The sequence below is a fragment of the Myotis nattereri genome, assembly GCF_964212035.1.
Source record: "Myotis nattereri genome assembly, chromosome: X".
Classification (NCBI taxonomy): domain Eukaryota; kingdom Metazoa; phylum Chordata; class Mammalia; order Chiroptera; family Vespertilionidae; genus Myotis; species Myotis nattereri.
Window position 1 is genome coordinate 29360452 of NC_138078.1, and position 25202 is coordinate 29385653.

The 25202-nt window shown below is 39.1% G+C and overlaps 1 protein-coding gene across 1 annotated transcript in view; it reads left to right on the plus strand.

Annotated features, from left to right (window-relative positions):
- Positions 1-25202, plus strand: part of CFAP47 (cilia and flagella associated protein 47) — a gene marked incomplete at both ends in the record, with an annotated part of 442463 nt that overhangs the window by 292129 nt on the left and 125132 nt on the right. Inside the window, 3 exons of the mRNA XM_081081612.1 lie at positions 1633-1741; positions 3189-3415; positions 12230-12389. Coding sequence (XP_080937738.1) covers positions 1633-1741; positions 3189-3415; positions 12230-12389 — 496 coding nt within the window. The remainder of the gene's footprint in view (positions 1-1632; positions 1742-3188; positions 3416-12229; positions 12390-25202) is intronic.

Here is a 25202-nt window from a genome sequence, read left to right on the forward strand (position 1 = left end):
GGCAGATAAAGGGAGTTCAGAGAAAGCTTTTCCCAGCATTAGCCGTTTTTCATGTGCCTACAGCTCAAAATAATCAATATACCAAAGTGGTGTATTATGGGTTGGCATGTCATGAGCTCCTACAATCATGTTTTGAAGTTACTTCAGAATCAAGATCTAAATAATAGTCATCCATTGTGATTGTATGATATGTCTTTTGAGATTCCCTCTCGCCTCTTCCTTTTCACTTAATCTCTAGGTTCCTAAAATGAAGAAATATTGTTCATCCCATTTTACAGAGGAAGAAACCAGAACTCAGAGCTTTTAGCAAACTTGTCTCAGGCTCAGTAGCTAATAAATGACAGTGCCAGGAATAAAACTAGGCTTGTCCACCTCTATTAATCTTTCTTTATATGATGTTGATGCCTTTGCATTGACCCCACTTTTATGTTCACTCTCTCTGTGTATACTTTGTATTTTTCCCCTAAGTACTTATTTATTCTAAAAGATCTTCAGACCCTCAGTGCTCATTTTGAAAACATGTCCTTTTTAAAATTTAAATATATTTGGGTGATGTTGGTTAATAAGATCATATAGGTTTTAAGTGTACAATTCTATAATACACCATCTGTATATTGCATTGTGTGCTCACCATCCAGCCTGTCCTCCTTCTGTCACCTCATATTTGACTTACTTTATCCTCCCCCCCAACTCCTTTCCCCTCTGGTAACCACCATATCATTATCTCTATCTATGAGTTTTTTGTTTTCTTTGTTCATTTGTTGCTTTCTGTTTTATATCCCACATATGAGTGAAATCATATGGTTCTTGTCCTTTTTTATCTAACTTATTTTGTTTAGCGTGATACTCTTAAGGTCCATCAATGTTGTCACAAATGGCAGTATTTCATTCTCTCTTATGGCTGAACAGTATTTTATTGTATACTACTGTTTTCTTTATATTCCACATTTCCTTTATCCAATCATCCATCAAAGGACAGTTAGAATACTTGTACTTACTCTTGGGGACTCACATACCCTGCAAAAATGATATCACACATCTCCAACAATAAATTACACAATTAAGGGGAAAATAACCTCTTTCTTGCTTGATTGTCTATTTGTTTTAAGTCTGCAGTAGATATTTGTAGCTATAAAGATCAACTGCTGCCAATTTCATCCTGGGATATTCTTAAGCCACCTCCATGATCTGTTACATGCAGAGTTTCTCCTATACCAGTGATGGAGAACCTTTTGAGCTCGGCATGTCAGCATTTTGAAAAACCCTAACTTAACTCTGGTGCCGTGTCACATATAGAAATTTTTTGATATTTGCAACCATAGTAAAACAAAGACTTATATTTTTGATATTTATTTTATATATTTAAATGCCATTTAACAAAGAAAAATCAACCAAAAAAATGAGTTCGCGTGTTATCTCTGACACGTGTGTCATAGGTTCGCCATCACTGTCCTATACTATGGAGAGCTATTTTAAGCCTTACCTTTCTCCACAAATTTAGGGTATATATTGCTTAAAAATGCACAATGCAGTGATGATTTTACAGTGTGCACATTCTTCTCACAGAAGAAAGATTTATCCTAAGTTTTTTCTGAGCTTTCAGAATTTAATATTATTGTGTTTGTGTTTTAGATTGGAGAATTAGTATACATTGTGGAAGGAGAAGGTATGGCCCCCTTGCCTTCCAAACTACCTGCAATGATTTCCCCAAATTTATATGACTACACATGTTCTCCAGAAGGTAGAGTATACATATGCATTATCTATATATATAAAAAGCCAGCAACCAGAGCACCATAACAACGGGAACGACCGGTCACTATGATGCCCACTACAGCCAGCGAACCAGCCCAATCGAGGGTGGGGTGGCCGGCCAACCCCCCTGTTGCCCTTCCCCCCGGTCAGCCCCACCCCTGATAGCCCCCCCACCCCAGTAGGGGGGGGCTGGCCGGCCAACTGCCTGTGGTCCCTCCCCCAGATGGCCCCACACCTGATGCACCCCCAACATCCCGATCAGCCTGCAACCCCTCCCCTCAGCCAGCTCCACCCCCGATCACCCTCCCACACCAATCTGGGATGGGGCTGGCTGGCCAACCTCCCACCATGCCTCCCTTGGCTGCTGACCCTCAATCAGCCCCCCCCACCCCATTCGGGGGTGGGACCCGCCAGCCAATCACTCACGGCCCCTCCCCCCAGCCAGCCTACCCCCCACCGTCTCCTCCTCACAAGAGGCCTGGTCCTGATCTGCCCCGATTGGGGCTGGGCTGGCTGGACCCCACCCGTGCACGAATTTGTGCACTGGACCTCTAGTTTTATTTATAACGTTGAAGGAAGGGACTGTTCCACATATATTTACCTAAGCTCCTCATAGCAAGTTTATCCAATATATAATTAGATTTTAACTTTATTATGTTGGTAATATAAATTCTAGTTTAAAGTATAAAGTTGTTAGTGAAAGAAAATTCTAGTTCATACCAGTCATTGATAGATGTCTTTCTTTACATTTATTTCTACCATTCCTACCTTCTAATCACTGATAGGAGCACAATGATCACTGAGTTTTAAAAAATACATATGTATTTTATTGTTGACAGTATTACAGATGTCTCCTTTCTCCCAACCCTCCTTTTCCCCCCTCCTCCCAGCCCCAGCCGCCCCCCCCCCTCCAGGTCTTCACCATCTATTGCCCATGTCCATGGGCTATGCATATAAGTATATAAGTTCTTTGGTTTATCTCTTCTCGTTCCCCCAACCCCATATTGAGGTATGTCAGTCAGTTCCATGCCTCCATTCTTCAGGTCTTATTTTTGTCAGTCAATTCATTTTGTTCATTAGATTCCACAAATAAGTGAGATCATGTGATATTTGTCTTTCTCAGAATGGCATATTTTACTTAGCATAATAGTCTCTAGGTCACTGAATTTTTGATCATGTTGATAATGTTTCTATGAAAGAACCATTTGACTAGAACTCTTTTTAGAGAGTACCAGGAAAATATCTTTAATTCCTGAAGACTTATTCTTGAATTACTGAATTAATACCACTAGAAATGTGTTACCTATTTTTACTCTGTTTAATGAAGACCACGACTTCAGTTTTATATTTCAAACCTCCCAAATCCATCCTGAATGGTAATTACAAAGGCATGAATGATCATTGCAGCCATGAATGTTTTTGCTTCACCCTAGAGCTTGATGAGGACAATCCAGTTCTGTATTTGAAATGCAAACCCTGTCAAACGTTGAAAATGGACCTTATATTGCCACTGACTAACGAAGTCAAGGAAAAGGCATTGGCTTTTGCAGCAGAGCAGCAGATGTCAGATGTAGAGTATCAGCGGAGGTTGCTCACAGGCACTCTGGAGAGCAGTAGCATCCGCGTGGCCGTCGCCATCCTGGGGCTGACCAGGGTCGAGGTGGGAATGAACAGATGATGTACTTAAATTATTCTCTCTTTAAAAATATACAGAGCTATTACTTAATCATAACATTTATACATAGAGAAAAGGATTAATGCTGGTTTGCCCCAGAAAGACAACTCAGTAGCTTTTTATCTTTTGTTCTCATTAAAAATAAATATGCAAGAAAGCATTGTACTAATTTTGCATTACTTCTAATTTTAGTAGTAATAACTAAATTAGTCATAACTAAGCATACTATTAATTTTAGGCATGACACTGTAGCTGCTTCATTCACAGTTGTCTTCAATTCTGGCTGTATGTTAGAATGCTCTAGAAAACTTAAAATAATACTAATGCCCAGGCCCCACTCCAGAATAATTAAATACAAATCTCTGGAAGCAAGTGGGTGAGGACATGTTCTAAAAGTTGCCTGGGATATTCTGTTTTATATCCAGAGAGGTTCATCTCTGGGATCAGATGACCAGGCTGAGAATCTAGACTTTAACACTGCTCACATGTGTGACTGTGAGCTGGTTACTTAAAATTTTTTTTTAATATTTTTAATCTGGAGATAATGATAATTTATGGAAAACAAGTGTGATAATTATGTAGAATGCTTAGCGTAATACCTGGTATATAATAAGTACACTATATATGTCATTGTTGTTATTGTTATTACTATTAATATAGACTCTGTTATTGTACTTTGAACTCAATTTTATCATTAAAATAAGGTACAGTCTAGTCACCAGAGAGCTGCTAAAGTGATTGTTCTAAAGTATAAATCTGTTCATATTGCTCCACTACTGGTGTGCCAGTTCATGTCAGAATAAAAATCAATAAATACCCTTAGGGTGGGCTTCATGACCCTCCTAGGCAGTCCCTCCTACTTCCCTGATCTCAACATTTCCTCTGGAGCCCATTCTCTCAGGTCACTCCCTCAGCACAGGCCTCCTTGCTGTTCTTCGCATGCCCAAGGGATGCTCCCCATGGCCTGTGTACTTCCTCTGTTACTTTTTTCTAGATATTAGAGGCTAGATATCATTTACTTCAGATCGACTCAAATACTATCAGTGAGATCCTGCTTTACCAACTTATATTTTCTTTTCTTTTTAAAATTAAATTAATTGGTCAACATGAACATATAGGTTTCAGGTGTGGATTTCTGTGTTACAAGATCTGTATATTGCAGTGTGCCCAGCACCCAAAGTCAAATCTTCTCCTGTCACCTTATATTAGTACTCCCTTCCCCTTGCCCTTTCCCTCTGGCAACCACCACACTGCTGTTTGTGTTCATGAGTTTCAGTTTTATATCCCACATATGAGTGAAATCATATGGTTCTTAGCTTTTTCTGACTGACTTATTTCACTTAGCATGATGTTCTCAAGTTCCATCCATGTTGTTGCAAATGGCACTATTTCATCCTTTCTTATGAGTGAGTAGTATTGCATTGTGTATATGTACCACATCTTCTTTATCCACTCCTGTATTTTGGGACAATTTGGTTGTTTCCATGTCTTGGCCACCCTGAATAATGCCTCAATGAACACAGAGGTGCATATATCTTTGCAAATACATCATTTTGAGTTTTTGGGGTATATACCCAGAAGTGGGATTGCTGGGTCGTATGCTTGAGGGGATGGGTTTTACCCAGGGATCATCTTTCTGCTATTTATGCATGTATATGTTTTCTATCTTTCTCCCTTTCTTTTAGCTTTGTCTCTGGAACCCAGCATAGTTTTTGTTTTTATTGTTGCATTTATCAACTTATGTTTTGTGTAAGATTTATTTTTATGTATACTCATCAATCTAGGATATAAATTCCTAGAAATCTACAATTATTTTTCGTATGTGTTTGTTTACCCTTTAATGACTTGCGCATGAAAGGTGCTGTCATTGTTTTATTGGCTTGAGCATGGCCCTTAAACAAATGACACTTTAAGTCCTCATTGTATAGGCTGGTGTCCATCCAGATTGCCTCATGTCCTGATTTTTCTCAGAGTCATCTTGTTGTTTATTTATCCTTGTTTCCTTCTCATATTTGCAGGATAAGTATCCATATATGTGTACTTCTCTGAATTTGTTGTTAGGAGTAAAAATGATAATAATGTTAATTTCTTAATAACCTTTGGCTTTTTAATAATTACATTTGAAATGGTTTAAGTGTTCTCTAATGTTAAAAATTGAAAGTTTGTTTTTCACCTGAAGATTAGTATTTTCTTTGACTTCCCTGAATACCATGCATTTTTTGTTTCAGCAAAAACTCTAAGTGTAGAAAATAACTAGAGAAGTATTGAATGTGTCAATTTAAGAAAAGCAACTACACCAAATCAAAACTTAGACATATCTTATTGTGCTTACATCCATCTAATCATAAAGGTTTCTTTTCAATTGACGTGTACTCTTAAATACAGTAACACTATTACTTTTTTCCAGCAGAACAATAAATAAGATAATTTTTTAAAATACTGTCACTTTTTTTAATATATTTTTTTTATTGATTTCAGAGAGGAAGAGAGAGGAAGAGAGAGATAGAAAGATCAATAATGAGAGGGAATCATTGACTTGCTGCCTCCTGCATGTTAGACTGAGCCCACAATCGAGGCATGTGTCCTTGACCGTAATCGAACCCGGGACCCTTCAGACAGGTTGGCACTCTATCCACTGAGCCAAACCGGCTAGGGCAAAAAACTGTCACTTTTTTCCAAACTGCTCTTATGTGCACTTTTCAAATTATTTTGATGGCCCCATGGAGAAATATAGAACAAATAGGATTGCACTTATAGTACAAAAAATGGGATGAGTGAAGCATAAAATGACTAACCTCAGGAATTGGACAGAGATCACAACCCAGATCAGGGTAGAGGCATTATTATATTTTAAGCTATAAAACAAATCAAAGACACTCAGAGACAAATAGTCCAACCTCTTACTTTTTCAGACCTGTAAACGAAGACCATAAAATAGTAATATAGTGCCCTAAATTCACACCAATTATTTATGACAGAATAGAAATGGGCCCAGCTTTTTACCCCCCAGTCTACTACTCTTTTCCTTGCACTATATATCCTCCAGCTCATATGTTTTCTTCTTAGTCTATTACCATGAACTTGTATAAAGTAATAAATGAAAGTCTAGAATGCTCTGTTATAGCATAAAATAACTGCATAACAAAATCTAAAATCAACCTGGAATATATTTGTTCAAAACTAAATCTATTGAATAAATGTAGAAAAGTGGCCTATCTTCATTTTTTATTACATGACAATGTGCAATTTGAGTTTTGAAATATCTATAGAGCATTGATGGTGAACCTATGACACGCGTGTCAGAGGTGACACGCGAACTCATTTTTTTGGTTGATTTTTCTTTGTTAAATGGCATTTAAATATATAAAATAAATATCAAAAATATGAATCTTTGTTTTACTATGGTTGCAAATATCAAAAAATTTCTATATGTGACACAGCACCAGAATTAAGTTAGGGTTTTTCAAAATGCTAACACGCCGAGCTCAAAAGGTTCGCCATCACTGCTATAGAGTAATGGCAACATGGTATATCTACTTTATATGCTCTAAGAGATACTATCTTTTGTCAGGAGCATGAATTTATGACACTTAGCACTCATTTATTGAATTCATATCCTCTGGCCATTAATTAAACAACTTTAATAATGATATACTCAGTGATGTTGGAAAGATTCAGGGCTTACAAGGTAGGTTCTTTATATTTCCTGTTAGTTTCTCATGTTTATGTTTTAAAACCATGCTATGTACTCCAGAATAAATAGCAGAAAAAATCATCAGAATTTTGAAATTGGATATCTTTTTTAAAGGAAACCTGAAAGATCTTGGTTAGGATTTGGAAGGGCAAAGAAAAAGTTTTTGTATTTGTATAATTTAAGTGACCTTCAAGTCATAAAGTAATCCTAGTGAGACTGTGAAAGATAAAGCTGAGTGTTATGGTTTTTGTCTGGTGATGCCAAGAATTCACAACTAAAAGAAGAGATAGATGCAGAGAGAAAGTTTATTTTACTTTCCCAGAAAGGAAAGGGCTAATCAATACAGAGGCAAAGGAATAGACTGTGCCCTGCTCTTTTAATGGCTGCTGTTGCTAGGTGACAAGGAAGGGAGGAGGATTCGGGGGCTGAAATTGAGCAGATATCAGGGAGGTTGTCTTTGTTAGTTATAGGCAGATGTCCTAGGGAGGTGTCTTATCAGTATTTTTCCAAAGCCTATAAAACATTCTTAGAGCTGTTAACATAAACATTCAAACCTGTACTAGTAAAGAATTTTTGTCAACTTACTTGAGCCAAACTGTCAACAATTGCTGGAAGCAGAATCTCAGTGCATTGAGACAATGCTTTAGAGAATGGCAGTTTTTCACCTATTTTTTTTTAAATTACCATCAAAGGAAGAGATGTAAGTGGGTTACATGAAATCCATTTGTGATAGATTAGAGAGGTGGGAGAAAGCAAAAAAGGAGAAACTTCTGGGTTTGGGTAAAAAGTAAAATGATAGACACATGCTTCTTTTACATAGGTGGGTACAGGATAGTTAATAGTCAACCGTTTACATGATAACAATAACAATGAGGGAATTTGTAGTCTCTACCTATAGCGTTGGTTGTGCCCTGAGGGGGTCTAGAAAAAAATGAAAGTTAGATGTTATCCTGACATTCCAAAGGTATTTTATCTGGGGTGCAGAAAGATAATAGGCTCAGTTAAGGTAAAGATTGATCTTTGTCAGGGAAGATACCAGACTAGGACATGACTACCCACCACAGACTGCTTTTTAATTGAAAAGTTTAATTTCAAACCATCCTTTGTGGTTTCCTTAGGTCTCTGAGTTTGCAGAGGCCACACAGGTATTCCCTGAGCTTGTCATGTTAGCATGTGGCCTCTTTTTGTCCACAGAGCAAAAGTTATGAAGAGTTCAAAAGAAGCTTGTTTGAAGATGAGGGGGGACAGGAACTTTCTATTAATTATCCCTGAGTTGTAAACCAGCAGGAAGGAGGTGTATACAAGAATGTAACCTTGAGAGTAACTTAAGTTGTCTTGCAGTTTGAACTGAGGTTGTTTGAATCAGAGGAGCTAACAATCTTGGGATTTAATTACCAAGTGCTTCTCATAAATTGTAGAATGCTATAGCAAAGAAAAAGAAAGGCCTTTTTTCTTGTTCTCACATCCATGCTGGACACTAGTTAAAGCCATAAGGCGATAGACATTATTCAGTAACTATTGCTGCAGGGAGGAGGATCCAGCATGAAATGAACTCAACTTCAATTTGTGCAGCAGTAACTGGGCATCTTAAAGGGAGGATAAAAAAATAGAGAGGGAGAATTAGTAGAAAGAATCTGTAACTTGATCAGTCACAGAAGTGGATATCTACAAGAAGTGAGAGGAAATTTTGTGAGAAATTTGTTAATTTATGCTTATCTGCAGGAGAAACAAACTTCTGGAATCTTTATGGCTGGAGGTAATGATGCAGGTTGCAGCAAGGTACTCAGCTGACTGGGAGCATTATCTCCTTGAATGTTTTCATTTCAAAGAGAGGGTTCTGAGGTCCTTGAGAAGACAGTTGTGGGGGAAGGGTGATAGAAGATTTACCTCTCAAAGGGGAGAAAAAGCATTTATAATTGTAAGCTTTCTGAAGTAACTGCAGATATGCATCAATTAAGAAATCCGGATCACCTCTGTCAACCCCCCTCACTTATCATAAATGTCTACTTCTGTGACTGCAGTTTTTATATGCCAAGGTTGAGGCCTAGTTGAGAAACAGTTTAGAGGAGTCTGATTAGAATTTGGTCAAGAAGAGAGTCTGTGTCACATACAGGGTGTCCCCAAAAATTGTATACACACTTTGAGTGATTATCAACTCAATGTTTATTAACATACAGTTCATTTTCATAATTTAAAAGAATCTACAGAAATGAATAATTTATTTTTGTCAATGCCTGTTTTCAAACTGATGACTGTTCTGGTCCAGGCGCTGATGATAATGTGAAGCAATGGAATCACACACATTAAGAATCATTTCATTTGGTGTTTGTGTGCCCTCAATCTTTGACTATTGCCAGTTTTGTACTGTAAACTTTATCTTTTATGTAGCCCTATAAAAAAAATCTAGTGGCACTTTAGGATAAATTTTCTTTGTTCAAAGATTAGTCTGTCTTCATTCATTATTTCAAATCAGTTAACCCTGAAAAGGAGTGAAAATTAAGTGAGCTATCAGCTGTTAAAATGTGTATACATTTTTTGGGGACTTCCTACATTATTTTGAATGACCTAAAGATCTAGAAGGCAGACAATATGCATTTAGGATAAAGAGCTAGTTGCTGATATGAATAGATTATCTATTCACAATGACTAGAAAATTGAACCAAACCCAAACAATGATAAATGTACATTGAATTAATTTAAATTTCAGGATTTACATGATTTGAATTGCCAAAATAAAGTAGGTAGAAAATGTGACTTTGTGGGGAAAAAAATTCTTGTGGATTTTATAGATAACTAGGGCCCAGTACATGAACTCATGCACCTTGAAAGGAACTGTGGGCCATGAGGCTGCAGTGGGCACAGGGGCGGGTCTCAGCCCATCCTTCATGCCCCCGCCCAGCCCCTCCTGGCCTGGCCCCTGGTCCCCTGCCTGCTGGCAGCCCAGCTCCTGTAGCTGCCACTCCCACATGCTGATGGCACAGGCCTCACTCGCACCAGCTGATGGCATGGAGCCATTGGGGCTGACACCAGCAGTGGGTGCGAGAGGTGGCTGCCAGCCTCGATTGCCCTTCAGGAGCAAGGGGAGGTGGAGAAGCCCTGAGGGGCAATCAGGGCTGGCAGTCACTGCTCGCACCTGCTGACAGTGCCAAGTGATTGGGGATGGCACTGGGCGCCGGCAGCAGGTGTGAGCGGTGGCTCCATCACCAGCAGCAGGTGCGAGCACCGGTGGGACCGCGGCATGTGGGAGTGAAGAATTTTCAGTAACCACCAGAGGCTCGTCCCAATGACAGCGATTGGTGCCCTGCTTTGGTCTGGCACCTCCGCTTACCTGCTCCACCATCCCGCCATGGCCAATGCCCACCATGTTCCGTGCTCTGCTGCTGATACCCACCATGTTTTGTGTGTGCCCCCTGGTGATCAGCACACATCATAATGACTGGTTGCTTGGTTGTTCTGCTGTTTGGTCTATTTGCATATTAGGGTTTTATATATATAGACTAGAGGCTCAGTGCATGGATTCGTGTATAAGTGGGGTCCCTCGGCATGCCCTGTGGGGATTGGGCTGAAATCCGGCAGTCCAGTGCTGCCTGCCACTCCTGCCTGTCTCTCCTACTCATCCTGGCCCCACTGTGCCTGCTGTGGGCTCGCACTCTGTCAGTCCCAATTGGGAGAGGCTTACACCGCCACAGCAGCGCCTGCTAGTCGTGAGCCCTGCCTCTGGTGCCTGTCAGTCAGCTGAGTGGCACTCCCACTGTGGGACCACATTGACCACCAGGGGGCAGCTCCTGTGTTGAGCATCTTCCCCCTGGTGGTCAGTGTGCATCATAGTGACTGATCGACTGGTTGTTCAGTCGCTTAGGCTTTTATATATATATATGAACCCAGTGAATGAGATAATTGTTAAAGGCACTAACATTTATTTTTGATGAGTAATGATATGATGATGATGATGATAATGATGGTGACAATGACAATGATGATAATGATAATGATAGCCAATATTTATTGACTTCTTAAAATATGCTCCAAGTACCTGGCATGTGTTTATACTTTAAATGTACCAGAGATAGGCAGTGTGTACTATTATAACCCATACTAGAGGCCCAATGCACAAAATTCGTGCAAGAGTAGGCCTTCCTTCCTGCAGCTGCCATCACTGGTTTGCCTTTAGCACACGGGACCCAGGCTTCCCTCGCAGCCCTGGCTTCATCCAGAAGGTCATCTGGAAGGATGTCTGGTATAATTAGCATATCATCCTTTTATTATTATAGATTTTACAAATGATGATTTTGTGGCTTTGGTTAATAACCTGGCCAAGTTTACTTAGAGTTGGGGTATTTACTAGTAAGTGTGGGTAGTCTGGCTCCAAGAAAGCTTAGTCTAACCTTTGTTGTTCGTAGTAGAGCATCCAGATAAAAATAAATGGTTGTCTACCTCTGGGCTCTGCCTTGCTTGGTTCACATGTAGAGAGCTGGGTTTCTCTTCAGTGTTCTATTCTAGGAAGCACAATATTGAACTCAATTGTTTCTTGAGTAGCATATGTATGGGGGGTGAGTTGTAATCTACATTATATAACTAATGGTTGAAAGTACTTAAAATATCAAACTTATTTAAAAGATATGTTTGGAGGTTTCTGGAGGGGCAGAACCTCGTTTTATATGTGTGTGTGTGTATATTTATTTCTGTCCCTCCCACTAAACTGTCATTAGCATAAGAAAGGAGACTAAGTGTATTGCTAATGAGAACTAGAACTGATGGGTAGATGTTAAGGTACACAGGGATCAATTCAAGGAGGAAAGCACTTTCTCAATGCGGTTCACCAATGGAATGGTTTCTTCCTGAAGCAATGGATTCCTCAGCACTGAAAGAATTAGAACAGGGGACACTGAGCATCTCTCAATAAAGGATGGCTCCATTAATTCTATGAAATGGGTTAGTGTTGTCTTCCACCAATTAAACAATAAGTATCTAAAGAAATGAACAAATTCAACTCCTTGATTGATTTTCCCCAAATATAGAGTCTAAATTGGTAATGCTCTCTTTTGTGTTTTAGAGTTAAAAGGTAAGAGAATTACATTCCAAATTTTCTTTCTGTTTATTTGCAGACATGTATGCTTTTTAATATCTCAAAGTTAAAGCAGCCTAAGTCCGTTTTATATACAACAGAAGTAAGCCTTCCAGGATATTTTTTTGTCCCCAAGGAAATCCACATTCCTCAGTATCCGGAACGTCAAGATAAAGGATTTAAACCTGGGGTTAAAAAAGGTAATCACTAATGTGTGGAATGCAATATCTAGCACCATTGCAGGTACTGTGAAATTATAAAATAAAGTAAAAAGATTACCTCTACTAATAGGGTTGTTCACAATATAATTGTAAAGATAGTTTAGCTACATATATACCAATTGTTATTATTTTTTGTTATCTTCACCTGAGGATATTTTTTCCACTGCTTTTCAGAGAGAGTAAAAGGGAAGAAGGAGAGAAAGAGAGAAGCATCGAAATGAGAGAAAGACATCGACTGGTTGCCTCCTCCATGCACCTTGACCTGGGGCCGAGAGCGAACATGCAACCCAAGTACATGCCCTTGACCAGGAATCTAATCTGTGACCCTTTGGTGCATGGGTCAATGCTCTAATCTTTGAGCAACACCAGCCAAGGCCATAAATGCTAATTATTGAATAATATTGTGTGTTATAAGAAACCAACAAACTTCATAACAGTGATCTAAGTTATGTGCTGACTTTGGGTGCTAAATTACTGGTACTGAAATTTGTAGACATCTTTTTTAAGAATACCTATCTGATAAAGACAGTAAATGCACTTTGAGAAAGGTGAACTCTTGCTTTAACAGTGAACCTAGTTATAGAAGTTGTTCTGGAGTTGAGGCTTAGGCTGGCTCTAAAGAATAGGAGGGATATAGACATTAAGAATATGTCAAAGGAGAACAATACCACTTATGAGTAATTTATCTTTGATATGGACTAGAGTATTATTTGAGTACTTAATCTTGGTCTCCTGGTGTCTCTTTATTTTTATTTGTGTTTAGGAGAAATATTTAATAGAATATTAATACATTATTTAATATAAATGATGAGGTATAAGCAATGTGACTAAATAGTTTAAAATAGTAAAGTTAATTTACATTTTTCCTTTGCTTATTTCCAAACTCATGAATAATAAAATATATATATATATTTATTAGGGCAATGCACCATGTTTCATGGATTCTAAGTTATATTATTGCTAATTATGGTTTTGTTAAGTTTTCATTTTATATTTTCCTATGGTTTTGTGTTAACTATAAAATATTTCTATATTTAAAATAATAGTTAAAAATCATAAGGTACAGGATAACCTGTTCACTTTGCTTTCCTAAGAGATCTGAGGTGTTGAGCATCTTCCCACATGTTTATTAGCCATCTTGAAATGTGTATTCAGATCATTTGCCCATTTTTTAAAGTTGGGTTTTCTTTTTATTATTGAGTGGCAAGTATTTTGTCTTTATTCTAAATACAATAACCTCAGATAGATGATTTGCAAATATTTTTTTCTCATTCTGTTGGTTGTCTATTCACTCTCTTGATAGTATCCTTTGAAGCAAAAAGTTTTAAAATGTGATGACTTTAAATTTATGTATTTTTTGTCCTTATTGCTCTTGCTTTTGATATTATATCTATGACTCCATTGCCAAATTCAAGGTCATGAAGATTTAGACCTCTGTTTTCTTCTAAGATTTTTATAGCTTTAGTTCTTGAATTTAGATCGTTGATCCACTTTTAGTTACCATTTGTATATTATTTGAAGTAGGGGTCCAACTTCATTCTTTTACATGTGGGCTATCTACCAGTATCCTCACCGTTTTTGAATACACCATTCTTTGTGCATTAAATGATCTTGGCACCCTTATTAAAATTAGTTCACCATAGATACATTTTTTTATTTTTGAATTCTCTATATCCTATAGATCTATATGTTATTCTATAGATCTATATGTCTATCCACATGACACTTTTAAAATTACTGTTTCTTTGTAGAAAGTTTTGAAATCAGAAATTGTGAAGCCCTGCTACAATATTCTTTTGGAATGATATTGTTTTTGTTCTTATATCCTCATAATTTCATATGGATTTTGAAATCAACTTGTCAATTTTTATAAACAAGCCATCTGGAATTCTGATGGGTATTGCATTGAATCTATAGATAAATTTGGGGAGGACTGTCATCTTATCAATGTTCAGTCTTCTGATTCATGACCATGCAGTGTTTTTTCTCCTTTTCTCCAAAGATATTCCTTAATTTTTGACAGTTTTGTAGTTTTAACAGTGTAAGTCATGTACTTCGTTTCTTCAATGTATTACTAAGTATTTTATTCTTTATGCTAACACTGTAAATGTAATTTTCTTAATTTCTTACTTGTATTATTTATTACAAATGTATAGAAATAGAATTGATTTTAATACTGAGGTTATATTATACAACTTTGCAGAACTAATTTTTTTAGCTGGATTTTTAAAATTCTACTATGTTATGCTGGGTCCTTTAGGATTTTCTATATATATCTAGAGATAGTCTTACATCTTTCCTTCTGAAGTAAATTGTTTTTATTTCTTTTCCTTACCTAATTTGTCAGGTTAATACCTTTAGGACAACATTAAATAGAAATGATAAGAGGGTACATCCTTGTCTTTTTCCTGAATTTAGGAATAAATAATCCAGTCTTTAATCATTGTGTCATGATAGCTGTAGGTTTTTTATAGATGCACTCTATGAGGTTGAGGAAGTTCTCATCTACTAGTATTTCTAGTGTGCCATTTAAGGTATCTATTTTTTTTATTGATTTCAGAGAAAGGAAGGGAGAGGGAGAGAGTGATAGAAATATCAATGACGAGAAAGGATCATTTATCAGCTGCCTCTTTCTCACCCCCTACTGGGGATTGAGCCCATAACCCAGGCATGTGCCCTGACCAGGAATTGAACTATGACCTCCTGGTTCATAGGTCGATACTCAAGCACTGAGCCACACTGACCAGGCAGTTATCTAATCTTTGACCTCTGCTTGTTTACAGCATTCTCTCATATTTCATTTCATATCTGAAAGGCAAAAGTTATGCCCCTCCTTTTGTTTCTGAGTCTAAAATTTGAATATTTTCTTCTTTTTTTTTTTCTTCTGTGTGTGTGTGGGGTCCATTAGGCAGTTTTGTTAATTTAGTTGATCTTTACAAAGAACTAGCTTTTGGTTTCAGTGATATTCTCTAGTATAGTTTTTTCTTTTCAATATCATTAATTTCTCCTTCAATATTTATTATTTTTTAATTCTACTTTCTTTAGGTTGCTCTTCTCCCCCCTCCCTCCAATATCTTAAAGTAGAAGGTTTATTCTTCATGTTATTGATTTCAGATTTTTTTCTTTTTTGTTATAGGCATTCATAGCTATAAGCCCTGCTTTTGCTGAATCCCATACATTTTTGTAAATTTATATTCATTTTCATTAATATTAAAGTATGTTCTAATTTCCCCAGATTTTTCTTGACCCATTGATCGAGTGTATTAACAATAATAATATTCCCTGTCTGGGTAGCTCAAATGTTTAGAGCATCATCCTTATATGATAAGGTGGTGTGTTCGATCCCTGGTCAGGGCACATTCAAGAATCAACCAGTGAATGCATAAATAGGTGAAACAACTAATCAATGTTTCCCTTTCTCTCTCCCTTTCTCTTTCAAAATCAATCATCCTATCTAATAAAAGAGAAACATAGTAATTAGCATACGACCGCTACCCTTCCCACTGGCTAATCAGGGTGATATGCAAATTAACTGCCAGCCAAGATGGCGGCCGGCAGCCAGGCAGCTTGAAACTAACATGAGGCTTCCTTGCTTCAGTGGCGGAGGACTCCAACGTTCCCTGCCTGCCGATGGCGGCCTCGGAGCTACAACTCTAAGCAACTATGTTACAAATATAGAAGTTAAACAAAACCCCAGAAACCTGCTTTAGTCGCCAGGCTTCAGCCAGCAGGATCACAACATTGTTTCAAATACAGAAGGTAAACAAAGGACAGAAACCTGCTTTCAGCAGTGGAGGCCTAAGAGCTGGAGCCTCAGAGCTAAAGCTGGGCCAGAATAAAAAAAAAAAAGAAAAGAAAAAAAAGGAGCGGTTGGGAGCTTCCGTCACCCACCAGCCTGAAAACAGCCCTCAGCCCCTCACCAAGACTGGCCAGGCACCCCAGTGGGGACCCCCACCCTGAAGGGTGTGTGACCAGCTGCAAACAGCCTTCATCCCCTCACCCAGGCTGGCCAGGCACCCCAGTGGGGACCCACACCCTGATCCAGGACACCCTTCAGGGAAAACCAGCCAGCCCCGACCCATGCACCAGGCCTCTATCCTATATAGTAAAAGGGTAATATGCCTCCCGGCACCAGGATCAGCGTGACAGGGGACAGCACCCAAACCCCCTGATCACCCTGCGGCTCTGTATGACAGGGGGCGGGGCCCCAACCTCCCTATCCGCCCTGCTCTGTTCGTGACAGTTGAAGGCACCCTAACCCCCTTATCAGCCCTGCTCTGTGCCTGATAAGGGGGAGCTCCCCAACCCCCTGATTGCCCTGTGGCTCTGTGTGTGACAGGCTGCGGTGCCCCAACCCCCTGATCGGCCCTGCTCTGTGGGTGATAGAGGGCGATGCCCCAACCACCCCCCACGGGCCCTGCTCTGTGTGTGACGGGGTAGAGCCATAACCTCCCCATCGGCCCTGCTGTGAGTATGACAGGGTACGGCACCCCAACCCCCTGATCCGCCCTGCTCTGTGTGTGACGGGGTGGTGCCCCAACTCCCCTATCAGCCCTACTCTGTGAGTGACAGGGGGGAGCTCCCCAACCCCATGATCGGCCCTGCTCTGTGCGTGACATGGGGGAGCTCCCCAACCCCCTGAACGACCCTGCTCTGTGCGTGACAGGGTATGGAGCCCCAATCCCCCCTGATGGACCCTGCTCTGTGAGTGACAGGGAGCAGTGCCCCAACCCCCTGATTGGCCCTGCTTTGTGCATGACAGGGGGTGGCACTGCAACCTGCCCATCGACCCTGCCTTGAGTGTGACAGGGGGCGGTGCCCCAACCCCTCAATCGGCCCTACCCTGAGTGTGACTGAGGGTGGCATCACAACCTCCCAATCTGCCCTGCTCTGTGCATGACAGGGGGCGATGCCCCAACTCCCCAATCAGCCCTGCTCTGAGCCTGACCAGGGGCTCCACCTAGGGATTGGGCCTGCCCTCTGCCACCTGGGAGCAGGCCTAAGCCAGCAGGTTGTTATCTCCTGAGGGGTCCCAGACTGCGAGAGGGCACAGGCGTGGCTGAGGGACCCACCTTCCCCCCGAGTGCACAAATTTTTGTGCACCGGGCCTCTAGTTAAAAAATAACTGTCTAAAAAATCCCAATAATAATAGATGTTTGGGAGGCAGGTTGAAATATTATGAATCACACAATATGTAAATTAGATTAATGTAAAGCTTCTCTGTTCAAAACCAGAGAAGATACTCCAGAACTCTGTTTGCTTGCCCTTCCCCACCTCCTGTTGTATCCCCAGCAGTGGTTCAAAGCAGATTCTCATAAGATTGGGGCTCCGATAAATACAGTTTGGAAACCACTGATTTATTTCAATGTCCACAATTTATTGATGAGGAAATTAAACAGAGGGATTAAACAAACAAACTAGAATCAAGTAGTTAGTGGCAGAATCCTATCTTGAACATATGTCCTCAGCCCCTTTAATTAAGATGCCAGATGATGGTACACATTATTCAACAAATATTTATTGAGAGCTTACTGTGTGCAAGCAGTGTTTAGGCACCAGAGGTAGAGCAGTGAACACAATAAAAAAGGTCCCTGTGTTTTAGAACTTTGATGGTGGAAAATTGTTCCTTGTGTTTGCCAGCCATCCTTGGGCCAAATGCTTTGAATGGCATTTTCAGTATGGTTCCCACTCTTCTGTGGTTCGATCTTTCATTCTCTCTTGTAACTCTGGTTATTACTTTTTTGATAACTAGTTAGTTAGATGTTCTAGAAGTGGTTGTAGCACAGAGAATTATGACTAGCCACATGAGAATTTAATCCAAATTTTGACTTCAGTAATATTGTTTCAGTAAAAAGTATTCAGCCTTCTGGTTGCCATCTTGGCTCCAATTGTGCATGTGCCTACCTCCCTCCTTATTGTTCTGTTCCATCTTTGTGGAATGTCTGGTGGTTCACTGGGGAGTGTGAAGCTGTAATTTCCTGGTGAAGCAAGGAGGCTCATGCTCCCCAGTTGATTATGCTTAATAATGACTAATTCCTTTTGTTCCCTTCCTTTATTAATATCTAGCTACCTATGCTAACATCACCATTGAGATTTATATTTTATTGATTACTGGGCTTTCTGTAATGCTTTGTATCCTAATCTCAGTGATTGATATGCATTATTAGATTTGGAGAATGTGTTTTGGGGCAATAACTGTATCTTTTGTTCTCCTTCCCTAATCACACATCTAGGTACATGGCCTGTCCTATTGATTAAAGGATTGTCCTCAATTGACAATGATATATCATGTCACTGCTCACAGACTCCTTGGCTGAGTCAGAAAATTGAGTCATGTACTCTTGTAATCTGGCCTCAATCCAAGCAGCCTCTATGGTGGCCAAATGATCAAACTGCTGAGAATGTCCCCCCCATCTCTTTCCATTTCAGGTTAACTATTCTCTGGTTCTTTCATTGCCCCACCTATGGGGGTTATAACCCCAATAGAGTGCTGAGTTTCTCCCTTCCGTCTGAAATCCCTTTTAGAAATGTCATGTTTTTCTTCTCATTTTATTTCCAACCAACGTTCTTGATACTTCTCGGAAAAACAGACTTTTAGACTTGTAGTTAGCATCGTGATTTTTGAGATGGATGCTATACAATAATATATAAATCTTTACCAGAATAATTGAACTATAATTGTGTGATTCCGACAAAACTAAATATGAAGAGACAGAACTGAAAATACTTACTGGAAAAGTTAGGACAGAATTTCTGTGAAGGATTGATAGCTTGGATTGACTTTTCTGGGCATTCTATATGTGATCTCATATATAAAAATAACTTAGTTGATACTCTATATCTGTACATCTAAGTTGTGTTGCATTTCATTTAATTACTTCTCATAAGAATTGCTAGTTTAAATGTAATATCTGTACCTCTTCCATTCTTTAATATGTCGTTATTTTTTAAAACTTATTTTTTTAGAAATGTTATTATATTTTATTGAAGATTAAAATGGTTTCATTCACTCAGCTTTGTTTTTTAAAGGATTCAGTGGAGAAGAAATCAGGCTAAGTTCTTGTCCTCAGGAAGCATAGAGTCTAGTGAAAATGATAGCAATTGAGCATATAATAATCCTGATCTGCAATTCAAATGTCCAAGTGCTTATCTACTTAGCTTTAAGGTTATTGGAGTGTTTATTCACCTGGTTACAGAAATTGTTTCAGGGCTTGAGTTGATCATAGTTGATTCAGGGAGAGTCCATTTTGGGCAATGGATGGCTTTTTATTTTTTTCTGCCAGGTTGGCTAAGCTGATAGGTTAAGCAAGGGTAAACAAGGAGAGTCTCCAAGAATGAGGTCACCACAAAGAAAAGCCAAGTCAAAAGGCAGAGAAAGAATGATGACATCTCATGATTTCATCTCATGATTTCTGGATGTCTCGTTGTAAAGGTGGTCATTCCCTTTGTATGAGCCAATAAATTACACCTATGCCTCCTGCTTGTTTCAGTGGGGTTTCTGACACTTATCCAAAGTCTATGTTCTTTCCACATTGCCAGTGTTTACCAACCCTGGCTGTATGTACGTCAGTGGCACCTGGGTACCTTTGACAAAGTACAGATTCTAGGCCCACTCTAGACCTGCTGAATATTCCCAGGTTGGAAGAGGTCTAGGAATCTGTATTTTAAAAGCTCCCCTTCAGATCACTGCCGTAATTAATCCGCATGTTAGATTTGGGGAAGCACTGCTGCACAGCATAGCTGTCTCCAGTTTACAAATGGAGAAAGTCAGGCCCAGAAAATCTCAGTCCCTTCAGGAGGCCACAGAAGGAAGAGGTCACGTCGAGTCTCCTGAGTAAGCACTAAAGTTTACTAAGTAATTTGTCTATTGCTGTTTGCATTATGCTGTGCTGCATAAAATAGTCACCCTGTCCATTATTCTTGGGTAATTGTCTTAATTCCCTAAAAAATGAAGCCTAAGGCTAAAATAAAATAGTCATGCTTTACTTGGGAGGTGCAGGTTCGGGGCAATGAGAGTGAGAAAAAAGAGAAACATGGAAGGGAAGAACTGGAAGCAAAGCAAGGAATCATGCATGAGCTGCTACCTCAGTGTCCACCAATTACCTCCATGAAGGGCACTTGCTCCAACAGATCGTTCGGCAGGTGTCATTTTTGGAAAAGCTATTTGGAAAGAAAGGCCCCTGAGCAATCAATATGAAAGAGGAAGGAAAGAATTTGATCTTCATATTCACCTCCTATCACCTGTCTTGTTTGCTTGATTTCACACCATGGAAATCATGGTCCTAGGTGGCAAGGTGGCATTCTCTGGCCCCATGGACTGCCAGGTGCCATGCCGTACTATGGCAAGAGGAGCCAGAAATTCTCTACCTGTCTGTGGCACAGCAGCCAAGGGGTTGGCTCCCTTAGTTCTGCAGGACGTTACAGGCCATTCTCAGTCAGAGAAACCTGGAGGGTAGGACAGAGGTGGTGGGAACTAGGGGAATCTCAGGGTAAAATATATCTCATACCACAGTGTTGTCTTACTGTCAATATTTTAAAGAATTCTACTAGCTACATTGTCAGCAGCTTTCAATGTAGACAATATTCAGTTTCTTTCCCTTTCCCCTACCTTCTCTGCTGATGTGCCTCTTCCCCAGTCTCTGAGCCAGTTCTCATTGCAGACCTGGGATCCAGTAGCCCATCTGTACTGACCGCCAGTCTCCCTGTGTTATCTTTGCACTCACATGAGTACTATTTCAGCATCAAATCTGGCAGCGCTGGCTCCTTGTTCATATGTTCCCATAGTTGTGATGCATCTCCCTCTGTCCTGTGTGGTCCAGTACAGGCATAAGATTCTATTCTATATCTTAAACCCAAGCTTGTGGTTGCCAGACACCCTCCCTGGACACTGGTATGCTTTACCTGTCTGTCATCAATCTTGCTATAGACAACCCAAGACCCTCTAACAAAACTCTTGCCCCTGAATTTAGGATCTTGGGGCTTTTCTTGACTGCAATTGACCTCTGACATCAACCCGACCTATTCCTCTCTTCCCTAGGCCAAGTACCTGATTATCATTTGACTTCAGCCTTTTGAAAATCTCAGTCATAACTTGTTTGACAAATATGTCTTTGTCATCTGGGTGCCTTCCCCTATGTGTCTTCCCGCAGTCAGAGTTTACAGCTTGTTCAGTTGCCAATGTGTCCTGTCCTAACATTTGAGGGTTTTTGTTTTATATTTTTGCAAGTTCCAGGCTCTTTCTATGCTGCACCATGCAATAATGAGAAATGACTGTGTCCTGCCTGTATTATCAAAGAAAATATACTTTCAGTCAAATAATTTGCTATAACCTAGTCCACATAATTGTATTATTAGAGACTTTGTATATTCTTTATTCCCATAATTTTAATGTAAGATATACCTTACTTTATTCTCATAATTTTATTCTCATAATTTTAATGTAAGATATACCTTACTTTGCCTTTTATTGTTTTATTTCTATGGACATAAATCCTGCCAAAAAAAGAAAGTGAACTTTTAAACAGTGTCTTCTTTGTATAGGTTTTCAAAGGTGAACATATGCTCTGCAATAATACATTTAAAGAGGCATTTAATAAAATAATTGTAGAAGCCTTATCCTTCTAGGTTAAGTTCTAGAGAATGTGCTGTTTATTGGCTTGCTAACAGCTCATTCAAACTAATTTGCACACTTAGTAAATCAGTATGCAAGAACTTAAAATCAACTCTCTTCAAGACATTTTATTTTTAATATAAGACAGAAAAAGTTCCTGGTATTCAGACTTGAAACTGCAAAGCACGAAGTTAATTTGCTACTAGCAATCCCTGGCTTCCTTCCCCCACAGAGGTGTTAATTAGAAAGCAAAATCTTATTTTAATTCTTTTCTTTTGGAAATTTTATCATCTTAAAAAATTATATGAAAATAAAAACTTCTCACTTAGAATACTGTCAAGCTACAACTCCATGATAAGCTCTCTCTTAATTTTCCATTAAATGATCCATGAAGACATAAAGAAATTCAAAAATTCAATGGCAATGGAAAGAAAAGATAAGTTGCCTATTTACATAAATCCTATGAGAAATTCCCAATGATTACTAAGCTGTTGTGGCCCGATTGGAAAACACATTGAATAACTTCTGCAGACTCATGCTCAATTAAAACATAATGTTGCTATAGAAAGCAAACAGTCTAGTTCCAAGATCTGCCTTTTCCTCAGAAATTTATTATGTGCACCTACCAGAAAACTAGGAAGCTGCCTCCTTATTGTATCCCTCCTGGCACATAGTAGAGGTTTTAAAATATTTTCCTAATGAATGAATATATGTGAAATAATTTTCAAGATGGCAATTCATCAGTACTTCTTTGTTTGCATCCCTCTTGCAAAGGGAACCCCCTTCCCTAGACTTAAAACGACTATAACTGGAGGAGAAAATGTGGAGGACCATCATTCTATCAGGGATGTGTGGAATCAGGTGCTGGTGGCAGAGATGGGAAGAGTCCAAGTTTTTGTGCTGAATGTTATTGGTGGGGTGAGAGTTAATCCATAGCAGGAAGACAGTGCAATTTTCTAAAATTTAAATTGTCACCTAGATTATTGGAAAATTGCCAGTAAATGTAAGAAAACATCCTGCCTACATCTAATAACTGGATAATTTTTTGATGCAGGAAATTGGCTCAAGGGTATGCATTGAGCTACCTCCACATTTAGATCTGAGAGATCATTGCAAAGTTAAAGGGGAATGGGACTCTTTACAGTGACCACTTAGGAAAGCTAACTCTCTACTATTTATTGGAGCAAACAAGAAAAGAAAAGGCATAAGCAATTTTATTAATGCTAGAAAATAAAAGAGTGACACCTAAATGTGGTATAGTGTAATAACATAATGGCAAAGACAAGAAATTGTGAAAAACAAGAGAAAAAGACATTTTCACAGGAACAAAAAATTATACTTAAGGCAGAATTACCGGCAATAACAATGGAAACCAGAAGACAATGGAATTATCGTGCTGAAGCAAATTAACTGACACTGTAGATTTTTAAATCCCAGGAAACTGTCACTCAAGAATAAAGTTGATATAAAAATATTTTCAATCCAACAATGAAATTGAGATAATTTAAAACTCACAGATATTTGCTATAAAAACAACTGGAGGATTGCCTTATTGGTGAATGAAAGTGAATTCAGAAGAAATAATTAGGATCCAAGAACAGTGGTTAATAAAATAATCCGTAAATGTGGGTAAATTTCAATTAGCATTGGCTATGGAAATAATAATAAATAAATCAAGCATTGTCAAAACAGAAAACTCAACCGCTAGACAGTAATTTTAATTTTATAAGGAATAGGTTATAGGCAATGTAAGATTCTTATATTTGGAGAGAACAGTTTTGAGCTATTTTAAGACATCCTATATAATAAAACCCTAATATGCAAATAGACTGAACGGCGGAATGATCACTAGCTATGATGAACACTGACCACCAGGGAGCAGACACTCAACACAGGAGCTTCTCCCTGGTGGTCAGTGCGCTCCCACAGGGGGAGCGCTGCTCAGCCAGAAGCTGGTCTCACGGCTGGCACAGCAGCGGTGACAGGAGCTTCTCCCACCTCCGAAGCAGTGCTAAGGAACAGCAAGCCTGGCTTCTGGCTGAGTGGTGCTACTACAGGGTAGCGCTGCTCAGTCAGAAGTCCTGAGCCAGGCTCACGACTGATGAGCGCAGCAGCAGTGGCAGGAGCCTCTCCCACCTCCGTGGCAGTGCTAAAGACTCTTTGGGGGATGTCTGCCTGCCAGACATCCCTCGAGGGGTTCCGGACTGTGAGAGGGTGCAGGCTGAGCTGAGGGACCCCCCCCCCCCGCCAGTGCATGAATATTGTGCAGTAGGCCTCTAGTCTTTATATAAACTATGAATGCTGAAAATTTTGGAAAACCAAAAAAAATAGAGAATTAATGTATAATTTCTAAACCAGTAAAATGCATAAAAGGAAACAAAGAAAACTTGATAAGCTCAATAGAATACAAAACAGAGAACTAAAGAAGAGATATAGTAAAGAGAAACAAAATGAAATATTAAACACAAATATATAATTAATCAGGATATATATATATATATATACACTGGCTAAACTAGGAAAGTTGATATTTTCACAATGGAAAGTCAAATGCAGCTTTATGCTTTTTACAAAAGTACCTGGTAAAATATCCAAAAACCTATACTAAGTATTTTTTTTAAAATAGCAGACATAAATATATTAATATTTAAATAAGTGAATTTCAAGGCAAATAAAAGTATTAATGCAAAAAGAATAATCCAATGTCAGAATAATTTCAAACTTTTTTTCACCTAACCACATAATCTCTAAATGTATAAAGCAAAAATTGGCACATATGGAAGAAAAATGAACATGTCCACAATTAGAGTGGGAGAATTTATTATACATCTCTCAATAATTGAGAGGCCCAGCAGACAGAACATTATTAGTAAGACCTTACTAGATCTGACCAACACAATCAGATTATGTATTCCTGTACCTTTTAAGTCTAACTAGGCTGTGCTGGAAAAAAATAATGGCAATTCCTGCCCTTACTTCAGTATTTTGATACCTTTTTGTGGCCTTTTTCCTGTGCTTCAGGGCACCTGCGAGGATGTACAGGTATTGCCTTTCAGCAAAATCTGACAGGGAACTGAAGAGCCATCTTCTCTGCTTGCAGATACTTAGAAACTTCATGGGGGAGAGAAGTCCAGTGCTCTCAGCCCTATCGAGTTAGGGGACAAGGTCACATGCCATTCTCT